This window comes from Podospora anserina, chromosome 6, assembly GCF_000226545.1.
Source record: "Podospora anserina S mat+ genomic DNA chromosome 6, supercontig 2".
NCBI classification, from domain to species: Eukaryota; Fungi; Ascomycota; class Sordariomycetes; order Sordariales; family Podosporaceae; genus Podospora; species Podospora anserina.
The window spans coordinates 351,677-367,647 of record NW_001914857.1 but is presented as its reverse complement, the minus strand read 5'-3'; the positions used below and the strand labels follow the sequence as shown (position 1 = coordinate 367,647).

The following is a 15,971-nucleotide window of genomic DNA, read 5'->3' as shown; positions in this document are numbered from 1 at the left end:
CGGTTCTGACTAGTTCAGGGGGGGCTCAGATTTCTCGGTCTTTCTATGTGTTGAGAAAATCATGAGCATCGCCAAGGGTATAGCTTCTGTTATCAAGGCGTGTGGATGTGTGAGACAAAGTTCTTGTGGAACCCCCTAGTCATTACTACCTGGTCTATTCTGAGAGGCTATACACCTCATGGAGGATAGATGTATTATATGAGTAAGTTGAACCATCCCCTAACCATCTTTCTAGGTAGCAGTGCGTTTCACCTGGTCAAATAGAGTCAGCCAGAACCAAGATCAGAAAGGTTCCTCCCCTAAGACGTATAAGTATAAGTAGACGCAGCTGAACAATTGTCTCTCAAGTAGAGCGGACAATAACACACAATACCTCGGTACTGTTCCCAGTCACCATCACTGCAAAAAAACTTGGCTACAGAACCAAATACATAATCTTCTTGTGCTACGGAAGATCTATTCCTTGATCTAATAGTAAGCTGCCCTTGGGATTAAATACTCCTCGGCCGATAAACATCATTAGACGGCGAGCATCTATCGACTAATTGGGCATATAGCCACTGAAACCATCAAGTATGGCATAAAACAGATACTCCATCCTTCTCCTCCTCTCGAATGCTGCTGTTGTTCCACACAATAGTACTACACTAATAACCCCTGAATAACACTTCCATCGTCTCCTCATCCATGCCTATCAATAACATTGTTGAATAATTGTTACGAACGAAAATCAATCCGACCGTCTTCCGGAGACTCATTCAAGGTCATCAACCTTTTGAACTGATCCTCCAAAGAGCTCGCGCTAGGGGGAAGGTTCTCAGCCCACTTCTGAAGACCAGGAGAGACGATACCGCTGTTGTCTGGAGAAACCTCGCGAAAGCCGGACCGGTCCTTAGTAATCGAAGGGCTTAGGGAAGCCGCTGCGTGACCCGAATAGTGAAGAGGCAGAACTGCCTGTGCCGTAGTCGATGAAACCGCGCTGATCGTCGGACCCTTCTTCAAAACGGTCTGCCAGAGTCTCGCGCTGCATCATTGTGTCAGTGTGTCCATAGACGCGATATTGGGGACTAGAAAAGAAATGGGCATATGGGTCAGGCAGAGAGCCATATGAGGAGGGGCCGGGGACGGGGCCATACCCAGATCTCTCCGAGCGCCGGTCAGTCGACCCAATAGAGCCTGCATCCGCGCTATTCTCACGGTTCCGCAAGATTGTCCCCGTCTCTGGAACATCAATAGAATCACCCACTGGCACGTCTTCAAGACCACTGCTGTCGACCTGAGTCTCAAAAGAGACGTTGCGCGTGAGCCTGCCCATGGCATATCCATCCTCGCTTGCCCCTACTGGCTTGGAAATCGAATCATGAACCGGAGTCATGGGGCGAAAGGGATCTTGGTCAGACTTGGTCTGCCGATAGGCGTGCTCGGCATCGGAACGGGCGGTGGGGTTGCGATGGGCCGTGACCGGGCTGCTGGGTTCCTGGACGGGAGAAGGGGGGTAGAAGTGCTTTCCGTCATACTTGGGAAGCCCTCTCATGGCAGACTTGGGTGCTTTTCCCCAATACAGGTAGCGGGCGCGAACCTCATCCTCGTTCAGAGGGCGAGTGTAAATGTAGTCGTGATCAGTAGCCTTGCGGGGATCGAAACCCTTGGGAAGAGTCCCAAGTAGATATGGCACTCCAAAGCTCGACCTGGAATAGCCACTGCTCCCACCGCCTCTGTCAACACCCTTGCCCTTGGCAGATCTGGAGGTACCAAAAGCCTCTGCCGAGCCGCCCTGTCCCGAAACGCTGGCAGAACTCGAGCTTCCCTCGGCGCGGTCAGACTGATGCGACAGCGACGGATTGAAAGGCCGGCTGACACCCCGGCTTGGTATGTTCTGAATACCATGGCCATATTTCCAAACTCCTTCCGACTTGAGTCGCTCATTGGACTCGTTCGCGATCTCGTGCAATGTTCTGCCGCCGGGTTCAAAAGCGGGAGCCAGGACGGCTTCACTGGGGATTCCTGTCTGTCTGGAAGGTTCGCCATAGGACCGGTTCGCAGCAATGGGGCGCTGAAAGACTGCATTGCCACCATCGCCGATATTTATATTGATACCCTGGCGGCCGCTTGCGGCCCTTCGTCGAACAGCATCTTCCGACTCATGCTGGCTTTGCTGGACTCCCGTGTCGCCAGAGACGCTTCCCTCGGCTCTTTGCTGAGCAAGATCGTTTCGGCCAACTTCTGGCTTCTTGTGGTCCAGGGTCTCAGCCTCAGCCTCAAGCTGCTGCTTGAGAACCGCCTCAAAGTGAGCAATGTGGTCTCGGTACTGCTGGGCCTTCATCTCCATCTCCCTCTCATCGATCTGATGACGATTATACTGTAATTGATCCTCGTGGTACTTGAGGGCGTGCTTGAAACCGGCGATCTGCTTTCTCGTAATCTCGCTGCGCCTAATCGACGATGGGGGAGGAGCCATATTTGGCGCCGCAAAGTTCAAGTTGGCTGGTATGATGGGATGAGCGCCTCCGTGGATCTGATGCGGGCCGTGGCTGGGAGGTGAAAACGAAGATCCGGCCATCATCTGGCTTCCCCCATGAGGCAAGGCAGGATGCATCATGGGGGCTTGCAGCTGAGACGGAGCGCCTTGAGGAACGCTGACCATCTGCATAGGCATCATGGGACCACCCATGGGGTTGGCAAGCGATGTAGACATGTTCCCAACGGGGTAGATGATCTGACCGTTGTAGAAGTAGGGCTTCGTGTAGTCAAACCACTCTGGAGGCGATATCTTTGGCTTGTCCTGCTTGTCGCCCGGTAGGTGACTGGCGCTCTGGGAATCGAAGGCCTTGTGGTCGGCATTGTCCTTGGAAGTCGAGGCGCTTCCTGAGGCTGCAGGAGCCATAGCAGCCGGCGTGACCGGGGGTTGAGCAAATTGAAAGCCTTGGGGCATGTGCGAACTGAATGCCATCGGGACAAAGGACATGGGAGGTTGCATCGGCTGGAAGCCAGGAGGATAGCCAGGAAGAAACTGCGGCACGATAGGAATCGGCTGTCCCATGGGAAGCTGGTTAGTCGGCAATTTCCCTTGGGCGTTCTTGTCGCTCAAGCCCATGTTTTCGATGGAGGCGGCGTGATCAGTCGCTCGCTTGTTTGTCGGAGAGGGCGGCCCTCGAGTATTGGGGACGATACGGCCACCAGCTGTAACACGGACGTGGGTGGGAGACACGACAGCCTTGTAGAAGCGCTTGAAACCCTCGCTCCTCTGGGCAATGTCACCAGCAGGTGCCGGAATAGGCTCGGGGATGTTGGCATCCGAGTCACTTCGACCGTGGATTCTCCACTCAGTTGGGCGCTGCTGGTCGTGGGCTGTTTCCCGAGCAACTGTGGAGGCAGAATTGGGGGCAGTCATGGGAGCAACCATGGGCGGGGCCATGGGAGCTCCCAAGGGAGTGGCAGTTCGGGCGTTCTCACGAGCAGACTGTACAGGAAGTGCAGGCTGGGGCACTGTCTGGCGGAGAGGCTCTCTCATGGGGAAAAGGTTGAACTCATGGCCCGATCCTCGAGCTGAGCCACGAGTAGCATCGCGCAATGCTCGGCGACTGATGTTGCCTTTGAAAAGGAGCTCATCAGAGGCGGTGGATGAGTCGTCTCGATTCTTGCCAGTCGTAGGCTTGTAGCCTGACGATGACTCGCTTCCAGACTCGCGGACCACGTCGGCTGTACATACTTTAGCTAGGGGCTCAAGACATGTGTATCCAAGGTCAACATACCAAGCTCGGGATTGTTGGCCAGAGCCGACATGCGAGCAGGCACCGGCACCGGGACGCCCCGGATGGCCATAAGCTCGTCGATCGTGTACCTGTGAGCCGGCATGTTGATGTTGAGGACTGCGAAAAGCGAGTACGAGCGACGGTTGTCTTCTGATGTCCAATGGAACAGAGTTGGGTGTCCGCTGACTGAATGTCGTGTCTCGAGATGCAAACTGACAAAGGCGACCAGAGTCGTGACCAAAACAAAAGGGCTGCCTTCCTCGGTCAGTTTTTGGTTTTCCAACTGGGAAACCAAGAATACGGGCAACATGTCTCGAGTGACTCTCGAGACCCAGCAGGCCCCCTCGCCAACAATGTCAATAAACCGGCACTTGCGTCTCTCGGCATACAAATGGTGGTTGAGAGCATGGGACCACGGTTTAGGAACAGCAAAATCATGATACTGCAGCCGCGTCATCTGCCTGATGAAGTTGCCTGTCCTGCCCGTCATCACGGTCTGGTAGGGTTGTGTGTTGAACGCCCGATTCATTGGAGCGTTCAAGAGGAACAGAGGTGGAGCAAATGCCCATGAAGAGGAAGATGGCTCCAACAATGGATGCGATCAACCAGATGAGGGAGGGGTGTTGGTGGTGAAGGGAGAGAAGAGAAAGCGGGGTGGAAGAGCAGAGTACGAAGATGGAAGGGCACCTCTGCCGGAGGAAGGGCCGACTTCCACGGTGACTGGGGCCGGGGCCGGGGCCGGTGATGATGTCTTCGTCGTTTCCGGGGACAACCAAAACATCGCAAAGATGGTGGGGTGAAAAGGACCTCTGATAGAAACAAACTCTTCCACTTACCAAGTTCTAGCACAAGATGCGAAAAGCACTAGAAGCGGTAGATTATTGACCTCAGTGAGCCCCTATGTTCCAACAGTCGTTTCGCGAGAGAGTGTCGGTCGCTGTTTTCAACACAATTGTATCGAGTCTGGGTTTTTTATCCGGGAAAGCGCCGAAGAGGCCAGGAGGGGCGGGACCGGGTGTCGTCCGGTGGGTTCCGGGTTGAGTTTCGTGATTGATTGTGGGAAATGGCTTCGAACGCCAACAGGTGGTTATGGGCGCCGAGAAGTAGTTGTTGATGCGGACCAAAAAGCAAAATCGGTCAATGAAGGAAACACAGCGTCTTGCTAAGGCTGCAAACAGCAGCAGTAACAGCAGACAGTAACGAAGATGAATGACCGCGGTTGGTAGAAGAGGGAGAAGCAGAAGCTGGATGATGATGGCAATGGGGAAAAAAGAGGGAGAACCTAAAAGCCAGGTTGGGTCATCGTCTCCAGACAATTCAGGTACCCTTTGGAGTGCCCTCTCGTGCTTTCCTTCTCCTGACAAAAGACCGGAGCACGGAGCATGGTCCCCTTCAGGGGCACATGGGGAAAGGACGACATTGCCTGGTCATCCAAGAATGCAGGAACGTGTGGTGAACGGCAAACGAACGGCCGATCTTGATGGAGGCTGCCATGCTCAGAAAGAACGACTTGGAGATGGGACGGGTATTATTGTGGGTAAGTTCCTTCTCTTGGATGCCACGCGGTCCCGACAGTCCGGTCGGCTTCCTCTGCAACCGCTGCCTGGAAGAATTTAGGTGGAAGGAGGGATAAAGACAACTGAGAAAGAGAAGAAAGAATTATGAATACTATTTGTTCTGCACTGCACCGCACTTGCGGGGTAATATCTACCTAAAATAAGTACTGTGACAGCGGCTATCCCCCTGGGATAAACCAGAAATAAAGACACAAGAATGGCAAGGGGTATTTTGAGGGTGTAAGACGAGATGGTGATGGCCATCACCTAATTCACACCCCAAACCCCCAATGTCCAGGAGTTATTAGCAGCAGACCCCCTGATAAGGCCGCCTGGCCCAAAGCTCTGTCTGGCTGACTTCTGATCAACCTCGCTGGGCTTGCTCGCTCCTGCGGCACCATACTGCAACCAAACCTCGCGTTCAATAGTAGAAATAGGCGCCGCCTTAAGGTGCGCTATCAGGCTTGCTCCGCTCCACGCCCCGACAGACTCAATGGCCCTCATCTTCCCCTGCACCCTTGGTCTCTTATCCTGCCCTCGCGCGAGTTGCTCTTCGACAGGACAGGCTTCGTGGGCAGTATTGGCTGCATCGTGCCAGACCCCATCCTGCTCTTGACCACCGACGGCTTCCGGCGGGCTGGTGACACCAGTAGGACCACTAACCGCTGGCCGACTGCCCCTTTTTCCCTGCAGCTTTGGATTAGCCCGCATCTGGTCTGCTCCCTTTCCTTGGACACCGTCCCATCCTCTCTCCTCTATCAGCTTGGAAACTTCGCCAAAAATACGGCCACGTAGTCCCAAAACGCTAGCACAGCCACCCGTGAAAATGATGCGAGACATGCAAAGTGCCCGAACATCCAGGGGTAGCTGCAGAAGACTGCGGTAGACAAGCAGAGGCAAAGGTAGCTCATGATCGTCAAAGCTGCTCTCTGAGTACTGGGAGTCAAAGAAGGCATTCTCGCTGGGTTCTGCAAGGGCTGCCCAGGGAAGCTCTATCGTGGTCGGTGATCGACATGATTGCAGTGGAATTCTGGCCGTCTTTGAGGCCTCAGTTGGGGACTCGGCTTCCGTAGAGTCTGATTCATCTTGTTCGTGGAGGGTGGGCAGACCTTCCTTTGATTTGTGAGCTTTGGGAGAAGATAGATGTGGCTTGCACCAAACCATCCGAGTAGCAATGTCGTTGCATTCCTCAAAGCTCAGGTCGTAATCTTGGGTATCTTCGGAGGTTGTGCCCTCCTTCTTTTTCTGATTTTCGGGGAGGTGTCTGGCGAGAAGTTTGTGTGTCTGTTCCACAAGCAATCTCCCCCCACGAACACTACGCTTGGTGTTGACTTCGCGAAACTCGTAAACACTGGTAACAACTGTCTCCCTCCAACCGAGATCAACAATCAGAGCAGAACGAACCCCAGCACCGACTGTCAGTGCAACGGGGGACGAAAACAGCGATATGGTGGGCGGCTGAAACCGTGTAAAGAGGCTGTCTAGTACTGCCGATAACATGGGAAGAGGAAGGCTAGAGGGCAGCACGCACGCCATTCTCCGTGGCCGAGAATCGATCAGCATGTATCTGTTTCCAGGTTAGCTGTGGCTCTATTGTAAGCAGAGTTATGGCCAAGTAACTTACTTTGTAAGAGCTTCTCTGAGCGCCCTCTCTACCTTGTCCCCAATGAGACCTAGATCGACCTCCCGCACATCATACTCCCAAAGCTCGTGATCCCTGGTCCACCACTTCTCGCCCGTCACTTTTTTCGTCTTCCAGTCCACATTGGTTTTGGACTCGGAGGACCAGTCCCGGAAGTCTCCCACCCGGCGGAGCTGTGATGGAGTGAACCAGACCGTGCCCCTCGGACAGGCATCCCCGGCGAACCCTATTTGCAGTTTGCGGGAGCCAAGTTCGAGAATGAGGATATCTTCATCTGCTCTCAAACTGGACGGGGAACCAAAGCTGGAGGTGGGAACAGGACGGCTGCTGGAAGAGGGGGTTGACGGATTGGTGTTGCCGCTGGTGTGTGGGGAGCGGATGTTGGCGACTGAGCGGTGGGGGAGAGGTGTTGTTCCCGCTCCAGAGCCGGAACCCAGGCCAGACATGTTGACTTGTTTTTCTTGATGTTCTCGTGAAATTAGATAGAAAAAGTCGTCAATTCGTGTAGTTGGATGGCTCTCAAAGGCCTACAAGTCAATTTCTGTTCATGACATTCCGAACACGATGATGCAAAAGCCAATGTCGCCGCTTTCTCGACCGTTTGACTGTTGAGTTCACCAGCAGTGACGTCTCGGTAGTTGCATAACAGCATCCAAGTCCCCCATGATGTGCATATATCCGAGCCACTTCCACCCCACCAAGCTCCAACTGTCAGCTTAACGGTTCACCCATAGCAACGCTTGGCAGCCTTGGCAATCTAATCCTGAAGAGGCAACCAGTCAACAAAGCGCATCATCCTTTTTTCGTCCGTTTCTTCCAGGCAGCAGAGCCTCACGGCGCACCTCCGTCCTGCCACCGCGACCGACTTCTTTTTTTGCCTGACGAATCAGGTTCGGCCTTGGGGAGCGCCAACGAGAATGGCTTTTGGCAGATTCTTCTCTTGAGGACCGAGCTCATTTTTTGGTGCCCTTCCCCCCGTAAAATCGCTACCACCCAGCAGTTGAAAGGTTGAAGAGTTGGCACAATGGGTATCAAAGGGTACATGCAAACAGATTCAAAACTTCCCGTCCAGATTTGTGTACTAATATTTGCTCCTGGCAGAATATACAAAGAAATCGGCCCCGGCGAGCGCATCTCCATGACCAAGCTCGTCTTGACGACTCTCGAGAAAGCCGAAAACCCACGTCCGTTCCGACTCGCAATCGATATTTCTATATGGCAGTTCCAGATCCAAGCTGCCCGCGGCGGCTCCAACCCCGCCATTCGAACGCTATTTTTCCGACTTGTTCGGCTCCTATCTCTAGCGATTCAACCACTCTTTGTGTTTGATGGTCCGAACAAACCAGCGTTCAAGCGCAACAAACGCGCCGGCGGCCCCCGAGGCGCGGGACACATGGTAGCCGCCTCCATGGCGAAAAGGATGATCAAACTCTTTGGGTTTGCCATACACGATGCGCCAGGCGAAGCCGAGGCTGAATGCGCGTTCCTCCAGCGAGAGGGAGTGGTGGATGCCGTGCTGAGCGAAGATGTCGACACCATCATGTTTGGCTGCGGAAAGACACTTCGAAGTTGGACTGCGGAAGGGAAGGGGAATGTACCGACACACATCACACTTTACGACGCGGAGGAAATTGCCAAGGGCGAGAGTGGACTGGATCGGGAGGGTATGGTCCTGGTTGCGCTGATGAGTGGCGGGGACTATCTTCCTGAAGGTGTGCCAGGATGCGGTATAAAAGTCGCCTGTGAGGCAGCCAGAGCTGGATTTGGCAAACAGTTATGCGGCATCAAGAAGGCAGACTGGAAGGAGGGGTTTCAAGCGTGGCGAGAAAGGTTACGCCATGAATGGGACACCAACGAGAGCGGATATTTTCGCACAAAACATAAAGGACTGGCGATTCCCGAGGACTTTCCGGATTTGGAGATTCTTAGGTATTATACCCATCCGGTAGTCTCGACGCACGCCACGGTCGACAAACTGAAGACGAATTTCCCTAATAAGATGACGTCTCCAGTTGATGTCATTGGTCTCAGGGAGTTTGTGGGTGAGACGTTCGACTGGCAGTATCGAGGAGGGGCTGTGAATCTGGTTCGCAAACTCGCACATGGGCTGTTGGTCCAATCTCTTCTGCAGCGATCGTCAGAAGGCAAGGATTATGGCGATGATACTGATCTTATGGCGGAGGAGGAAGGCGCACTGATCACGGGCATCAAGTCCAGGCGTGCTCACCATAGCACGGATGAGACGCCAGAGCTGAGAGTCTGTTTTGTGCCAAATGATATCGTCAAGCTCGATCTTGCGAATGAGCCAATAGAAGAGGTTGAGGAGCACGGGCGAGGTGGGTTAGCGCTGAACAGCGATGACGAGTTTGGCGAGGAAGATGGGGAAGAGGAGGAAGGGCTTAAGAAGACGGCGAAAAAGCCATACGACCCCGAAGGCCCAGATTTGGCATGGATCCCCGAAACGCTATTGAAACTCGGCGTCCCTTTGACTGTCGAGGACTGGGAGACGAAGAAGCGAAAGAAGACCACGAAGCCGGCCACGAAGAAGCCGGCCACGAAGAAGCCGGCTAAAGCAAAGGGTGGCATGCAACCCGGGGCGCTCAAGAAGTTCTTCACCGTTAGCAAGCCAGTTACCGTTGCCGTTGAAAAGGCTGTGCCCGCTACTGATGACCCCGTTCCCTCGACCCAAGCGGCGCCGCCTCAGTCAACGATGCCACCAGCAGCAGCCCCAAAGCCCCTAGGCAGACAACCCAGAAAAGCACCCACCAAAAAACAACCAGCTAAGCCAGCAGCCGAGGTCAACCCCTGGACGTTGTCAGGTTCTCAAGCCAGCCCTACGATCACCAGAACTTTAAGCTCCTCACAATCAAGGCCCCAACCACCGTCGTCTTCCAATTACGAACCAATTCTCATTTCATCTTCACCTGTGGCGCTCTCGTCCCCTCGTACTTCACCAATCCGAACAACACCCATCCGGCCAAAGCGACAATCTCCAGACCTGTCCCGGACCCCTATTCGACCTCGAATGTCAAACGTTGTCGCAACACCGCCAACCATCAGCGCAACAAGGCCATTTAAGAGAACAAAAAGCGGCAGAGGGGCAGCTATACCGATTAAAGTCTCCTCGACACAGAACCAACCCAAGTCCAAACAGCAAGCGCCGCCAGCCCAAAAGTCCATCAAAAGCTTTGGGAGAACCACCAAAAACACCACCGCTGCTGTCACAAACAGCAAACCAGCCTATTCAATTCCTATTGAATTTTTATCATCGGATGAGGATAGCCACGATGACGACGACTCTGACGATGATGAGCTCCCGTCACTCTCCAAACTCAACGCACCCAAGTCATCGCTACCAGCACCACCGCAGTCGCCGTCGGGAGGGAAGGCTGGGTTGAGACAATCTACCGCTCCACCGAGGATACCGTCTCATACCAGGGATGCGTACGATGATGTTTTGATGTCTTCTCCGAAACCGCGCTCCAGGCCGCCGGCGCTGTCGACGGCGTCGCTTCCTGCTCCGTCGCTTGTGGTGGCGAGTACTACTACTGTGAAGACGGGGAACTTTCTCGGGAGGGGTAGTTACAGTCGTGGCGGTAAGCGAACGACTTGTAGCTTTGATGCTGATAACTTGTTTGGGGAGAGTGATGATGAGAGGATTGGGGGGGTTGGGGTTGGGGGGAGGATAGTGGAGGAGGAGGAGGAGGAGGTTGAGTGTGTTGATTTGACGGGGGATGATTAGGAAGGGGAGTCGAAAAAACAGATGAATATGGCTGGGATTTTGGAAGTTTGTTTTGTTTTTGTATTATATTTGTTGTGTATGGATACTTTGAGGAGTTGGGTACATTAGCGAGCGAGTATGCGCATTACGTAGGAGTTTTTGGTGATTTGGGTCGGGACTGGGGCTGGTAGGGGGGGGTCTATGATGGTTATGATGATCGGTAATGAAAAGCATCTTACTGATATGCACGGTATAAGCCTGATGAGCATGATATTGATGATGCATGATATATGTGAAGTGTTAGGGAAGGTGAGTTCGTTATTCTCAGATTTGTGTTGTCTGATAGTCTCTTCATTATCTCTTGAGACTCTGATCATTAGTTATGCCTCACAAACATATTCAACCACTTTCAGGTCGGCTGACATTGGATTGTTGATGGGTATAGCCGTGTCTTATCATCGTCATCATCGCTCCTTCTCTCGCCTTGCTCCTGCCCTCGTGTGCCTTTGCCCCACAGGTTCCTACCTCAACTGACGCCTTCCCTAGATGGATTCTTGCCTTGCTGGCTCCTTCCCTCTCCTGGATTCTTTCTTTTCTCATCGCTCATTCTCATCATGATTTCTTCTCGCTAGGTAGCAAGATCACGCATCACCACATTCTCTATTCAACACCTCATCCCACACAATTCCACTCGCCAGGAAAGTCCATTTTATATCTCCAATTGCCCACCAAGTAAATTGACCGGTAAAGTGACTGTTATTTTTCTTACAGAAATCACCTGGCATGGCAGTTCTCACCTGACCTATCCTGTTCATATGAGAATCCGACTTTGCTACACACTACCAGAATCCAATCCACCACCAACATTTATTCATCTGTATCATCTCCTATCTCCGATTCCAGCAGTACGGAGTCACGCTCCCCGTCCCTTGATCCGTCAGGTAGCCATATAAAGGGTCCATTACACAACATATCCCTCCCCAATTCCACTCTCTTACCGTACAACCCCCCTATCCAGTGGCAAGAATGCAAATCTTTCACTTTCCCACTTTTCCCCCCTCATGTATGTCAGATGGGATATCTGATATATGTGTGCTTCACGGCGCGGACTCGGCCCCTTTGTTGAGAATCCGGCGGATAGGGGCGTTATTGCACGGCATATGACCCTTGCCTTTTTGATGTTGGTCGCAAGAGTGCGAGACCGTACCAGATAATCCCATCTACTCTACCTACTGTATGTCAGATCTGCACCCTCCTCTCAACGGTGATGAACATAGGGAGATATGTCAGATAGACGAAGCGGCGCAGCTCAAACGATCGACAGTATCACGCAGCATAATCTCTGAAACATCAACAGCCAAACCCAAGAAAGGGAATGACCCATCTTGCAAGTCAAATGCAACGCTCCCCGGGGGGCACGGGGGCAGGTCCGGTCCGGCTCCGGACAGCTTACCACCGATATGTCGTGCACCCGGCGGCCATCATCCATCTTCAGCAATCTATCACCCTTACTTGAGTGATGTCTGGTAGTCATGCGGCAAACCCCTATTATGCAAGTTTATGGGTCGTCTGTCAAGGTGCAGTAGTGCCCGCCCGCCCATCGCCACGTCTCTGAGAAAGAAAACGGTGGCTGTGTCTATCCAATCTCCAACACTTGCACCAAACAAGTGCCGGTTCATCCGGGTGCAGCCATACCATCCAGATACCAAAAGCCACCATTACGTACACATTCTTGCGCACACCACGCCTCCTTACTTTGGGTTGCGATAACTGCTGTGGCTGGCTGGCTCCCTGCTTGATAAACGCGAGGGCGCGAGGCCAGCCAGCCCCTGAGGAGGTGTTAGTCAACCCCTACCTTACCTCTACACCCTCTTGTTTGGTGTGGTAACCTCCGAGAACTCGTTGTCTCAGACGCTCTCATCCAATAACCTTGCTTATATCCCCCTCGGCATATCGGGTTTCATCCTGGCCGACAAAAACTTTGAGGAATTGCAAAAATCGTCATCTTGACAAATATATCAGCTCATAAAACACCAGCACACACACAGCCAAGCCCCCTTTGACACGCACTGTGTTGAAGTTGACCACCACCACCCAATCTCGACTTTGCGAGTATCGAGACAAAACCTGTAGCTAGCAAGAGTGGCCGTGTTGTTTCCCCTCCTTTTGGAGATATTCGCACACTGGGCTGAAGAATAGGTGTGGAAGGGCTTGGATACCACATATTTCTCCGCACTTCCGCCAAGAACACATCCTCTGATGCCTGCATACATATATCTCGTAACGAACCAACCACCACCACCATTCGTATTATTGATACTGGAAATTGGAGAAGACACACACGCACACACACACACACACTCACTCACTCACACACACATCCTGTCAATATCCGCCAAGTCCAACAATTGAGGGTGTGAAAGATCTTTTCGATCTGCCCTATCATCGGCCGTGTCTTTAGTCAAAGCAAGCAGGAAACAATTGTTGGTAGCCTTGCATCGACTTTGTCGTTTTCCCGGAGAAGACTCGGAGATACAACAACCTGTCCATGCACGGGCTGGAACCGTCTCCAAGATTCTCATAAGAAAACCTGAAAGGGGGTTGTGTCGATCACCAGACCATTTACATGGACAAAGGAATGCATTTCCCCGCATTTCGGAGAACTAATGTTTGTGATGAAGGATACCATGCTATTGGTAAAATAGCGTGGCTTGACGGGATGACGTTTTGATCGATGTTTGATGTGAAAGAGTTCGGAAGAGGGTGCTCCTCTAGTCTGGGGCACGGTCCATGGTTCAGAGGTGAGCTACTAAAGGCTATGACTCTGGATCGGACCATGATGGGTAGATAATAGCACCAGTGCTAAGGAAACAACCCACTGGGATGTTAGACTCTGAGACAATAAGATCACGATAATATCCCTAGATATAGATTGTTTCTCTTAACCTGCGCCCTTGTAGAACGGTACGATACAGCACCCCAACACCACGTCCGGGATAGCGTCATGATATATCAGAGAAAGTCAATAGGTCAATCCAAGGAACCTCCGTCAATGGTAAACGCGGGAAATGAGAATCCCGACCAGACGACCACTCACCTGCATTCCACGCTAGAGATCCTGCTGCTGTGACGAACCAAAGTCCCAAAGAACCATCGAAAACGTAAGGAATAAAACAGGACAACCTGAATAGGAAAAGCTGTGGCTTCCTTCCCGCCTTCCCAGCTCCTCGGTGCTGGAAGGAGCGAAGGAATGAGAAGCGAAGGACCGTCCCCAAAGACCTGCCAGAAAGCGTTCTTTTGTCTGTGATATTTTTTGCTGTGATAGAACCGGGTTCCCTTCGTAGGTGATGCCGCAGAAAAATATCGCCGATGGTAACTGTCTCACCGAGACATCAGTGTGATAAGATACGAAAAGAACCGGTGGTCAATGCGAGCCTCGCGGCGGCCCCTGAGTCCATCACATGCTTGTCTGAGTCGGTCACAACCGTTGAGATGATGGTGTGAAGTTTATTTGGCCTCTCAAGCGTGAATACCATCACGGCGTCTTGCACATGAGATTCTGCCCATGCAAGCCCGTGGCGCAGTGGAGCAAGATATCGCAATTTGCGGATGACGTGCAGAAGGCAGGTATTTGCAACCCTCCGCATCAGACACCACCTCAACTCATCACTTGGATGAGGATGATGCCATGCCATTCTTCGACGGTTGATATTGGACTTCAGACAGACAAACCAATCAAGGTTTGGAGATCAAACTGGCGATGGGTTATCGCCTTGGAATCTGTCTTGGTGCGCACAGGCGACTGCTTCGGGGGGTTACATCGCTATGGGGCAGACGACGCAAATCACCAATCACTTGATGGATGGACGTGACGGAGTTCTTGTTTGGGAAACGGCTCAAAGCCAAGATCCTCCCAGTGCCACCATCAAATCGGCGTTACTCCTGGTGGTGTGTTGCAAAGAAAGTCAGGCCATATTGGCGGCTTTTTTTAACTGATGGCCATCAACTTTGAAGGCCAAGTTGAGAGCCCAGCTGAAGGGCAGGAAAAATGCACGGCCAATATTTCTTGAACCGCTCGCCTGCCGGGCATCCAGTGGCGGCTAAGCAGGTATCCGTCTTGGGACATTCAAGGCAAAACACGGCCCAAGATTGCTGAAGGACCTGGTATAACGAGGAAAAGGGCCCTTGGGGACCGGGAATATGACGGGCTCCATGTTGGTGAAATGTTTGTACCCGTTTCACTCGAAGGCTTGCTAGAACGAGGCGGAACTCGTGGTCCCGGCGTTCGTCCGTCGTCAAGGAGAAAGTCGGAACACCAGAATCGACCTGTCACTTTTTTTTTTATGTCAACGCTTGGCCTGTGAGACCACACTCAGTGTTTCTATGCATGTCAGCCAGTGCCATGATTGGCCAGCCTGGCTGGACTTCAAAGGGGCCAGAGATGTCCTGAACACCATCATTAGTATGATCTGATGCGAGAGCAAGGCGCCGAGCGCTGCTGAGGTGGTTCGCAACATCGATAAGAGATGCCTACCACAACTTCATGACCTGCCGTTGAGCTGATGTCTTTACTGAGCAGGTTGTTGGGAGACCAAGGATGTGAGGCCTGTGAAGCTTGTGCAACCTTGAACGGCCTCTGTCTAGCGTTGGTTCTTGGCGATGATGGGGCCAGAAGGGCAATTCCGGGGTAAAGCGGCGATCCACCTGGCCGCAAGGGATGGTGATGGCGTGCACGGTTGTGCGTTTCCCTGACGCCGCTCTCGTCACCCCCAGATAGGGCCGCTGATAGGCCCAGAGGGCATGATGTCTCGACGGATGGCTTTCACCCTGGACCACGCCGTCGGATTTTCGCGGCATGCTGCCCTCGTTGACGAGGATTGCGTTGATGAATCTGTGCTCCGGATCACATGGTCAGCCTGGCTGGACTGGACTTTCTAGAGGTAAGCTTGACATATGCGGGGGTTGTGAGAGAGAACAGAAAGAAGCTAGGCGTGGTGTCCTTGGGCAGCAACAGAGCAACCGCCGGGGAGATTCCAGCCACTCAGCTCTGCAGCAGATGCCCAGAGACGCAGCCGGGTCTGGACCTGCACCAGGACTGCTTCACTTTTTTCATCCTTTCCTGAGTTGGCCATCCGAGAAGCGTCATGGTAGCACGTTCTTAGCCTGGAAGCAGCAGTCCTTTTCCCTGCCTAGGCGAGATGACGATAGTGAAGAGAATTTGGGTGGCATCGCATCGTCGCCAATTTCATTCAGAGAGAAGGGCCTGAAGCTGCAGACAGACTAGTAGAGAAACAAGACAA

At 52.8% G+C, this 15,971-nt stretch overlaps 3 protein-coding genes across 3 annotated transcripts; 1 reads left to right on the top strand and 2 right to left on the bottom strand.

Annotated features, from left to right (window-relative positions):
• Window positions 1-892: 892 nt before the first annotated feature.
• Window positions 893-4,062, bottom strand: PODANS_6_4570 (uncharacterized protein; the record flags this gene model as incomplete). The annotated part of the gene is made up of 2 exons (XM_001909920.1): window positions 893-3,934; window positions 3,970-4,062. The coding sequence occupies 2 exons, from the start codon at window positions 4,060-4,062 to the stop codon at window positions 893-895; spliced, it is 3,135 nt and encodes a 1,044-aa protein (XP_001909955.1).
• A 1,513-nt stretch (window positions 4,063-5,575) lies between these two features.
• Window positions 5,576-7,396, bottom strand: PODANS_6_4560 (uncharacterized protein; the record flags this gene model as incomplete). Its single annotated transcript, XM_001909919.1, has 2 exons — window positions 5,576-6,875; window positions 6,933-7,396. The coding sequence occupies 2 exons, from the start codon at window positions 7,394-7,396 to the stop codon at window positions 5,576-5,578; spliced, it is 1,764 nt and encodes a 587-aa protein (XP_001909954.1).
• Window positions 7,397-7,974: 578 nt separating this feature from the next.
• PODANS_6_4550 (uncharacterized protein) lies at window positions 7,975-10,692 on the top strand (the record flags this gene model as incomplete). Its single annotated transcript, XM_001909918.1, has 2 exons — window positions 7,975-7,988; window positions 8,052-10,692. The coding sequence occupies 2 exons, from the start codon at window positions 7,975-7,977 to the stop codon at window positions 10,690-10,692; spliced, it is 2,655 nt and encodes an 884-aa protein (XP_001909953.1).
• Window positions 10,693-15,971: the final 5,279 nt, after the last annotated feature.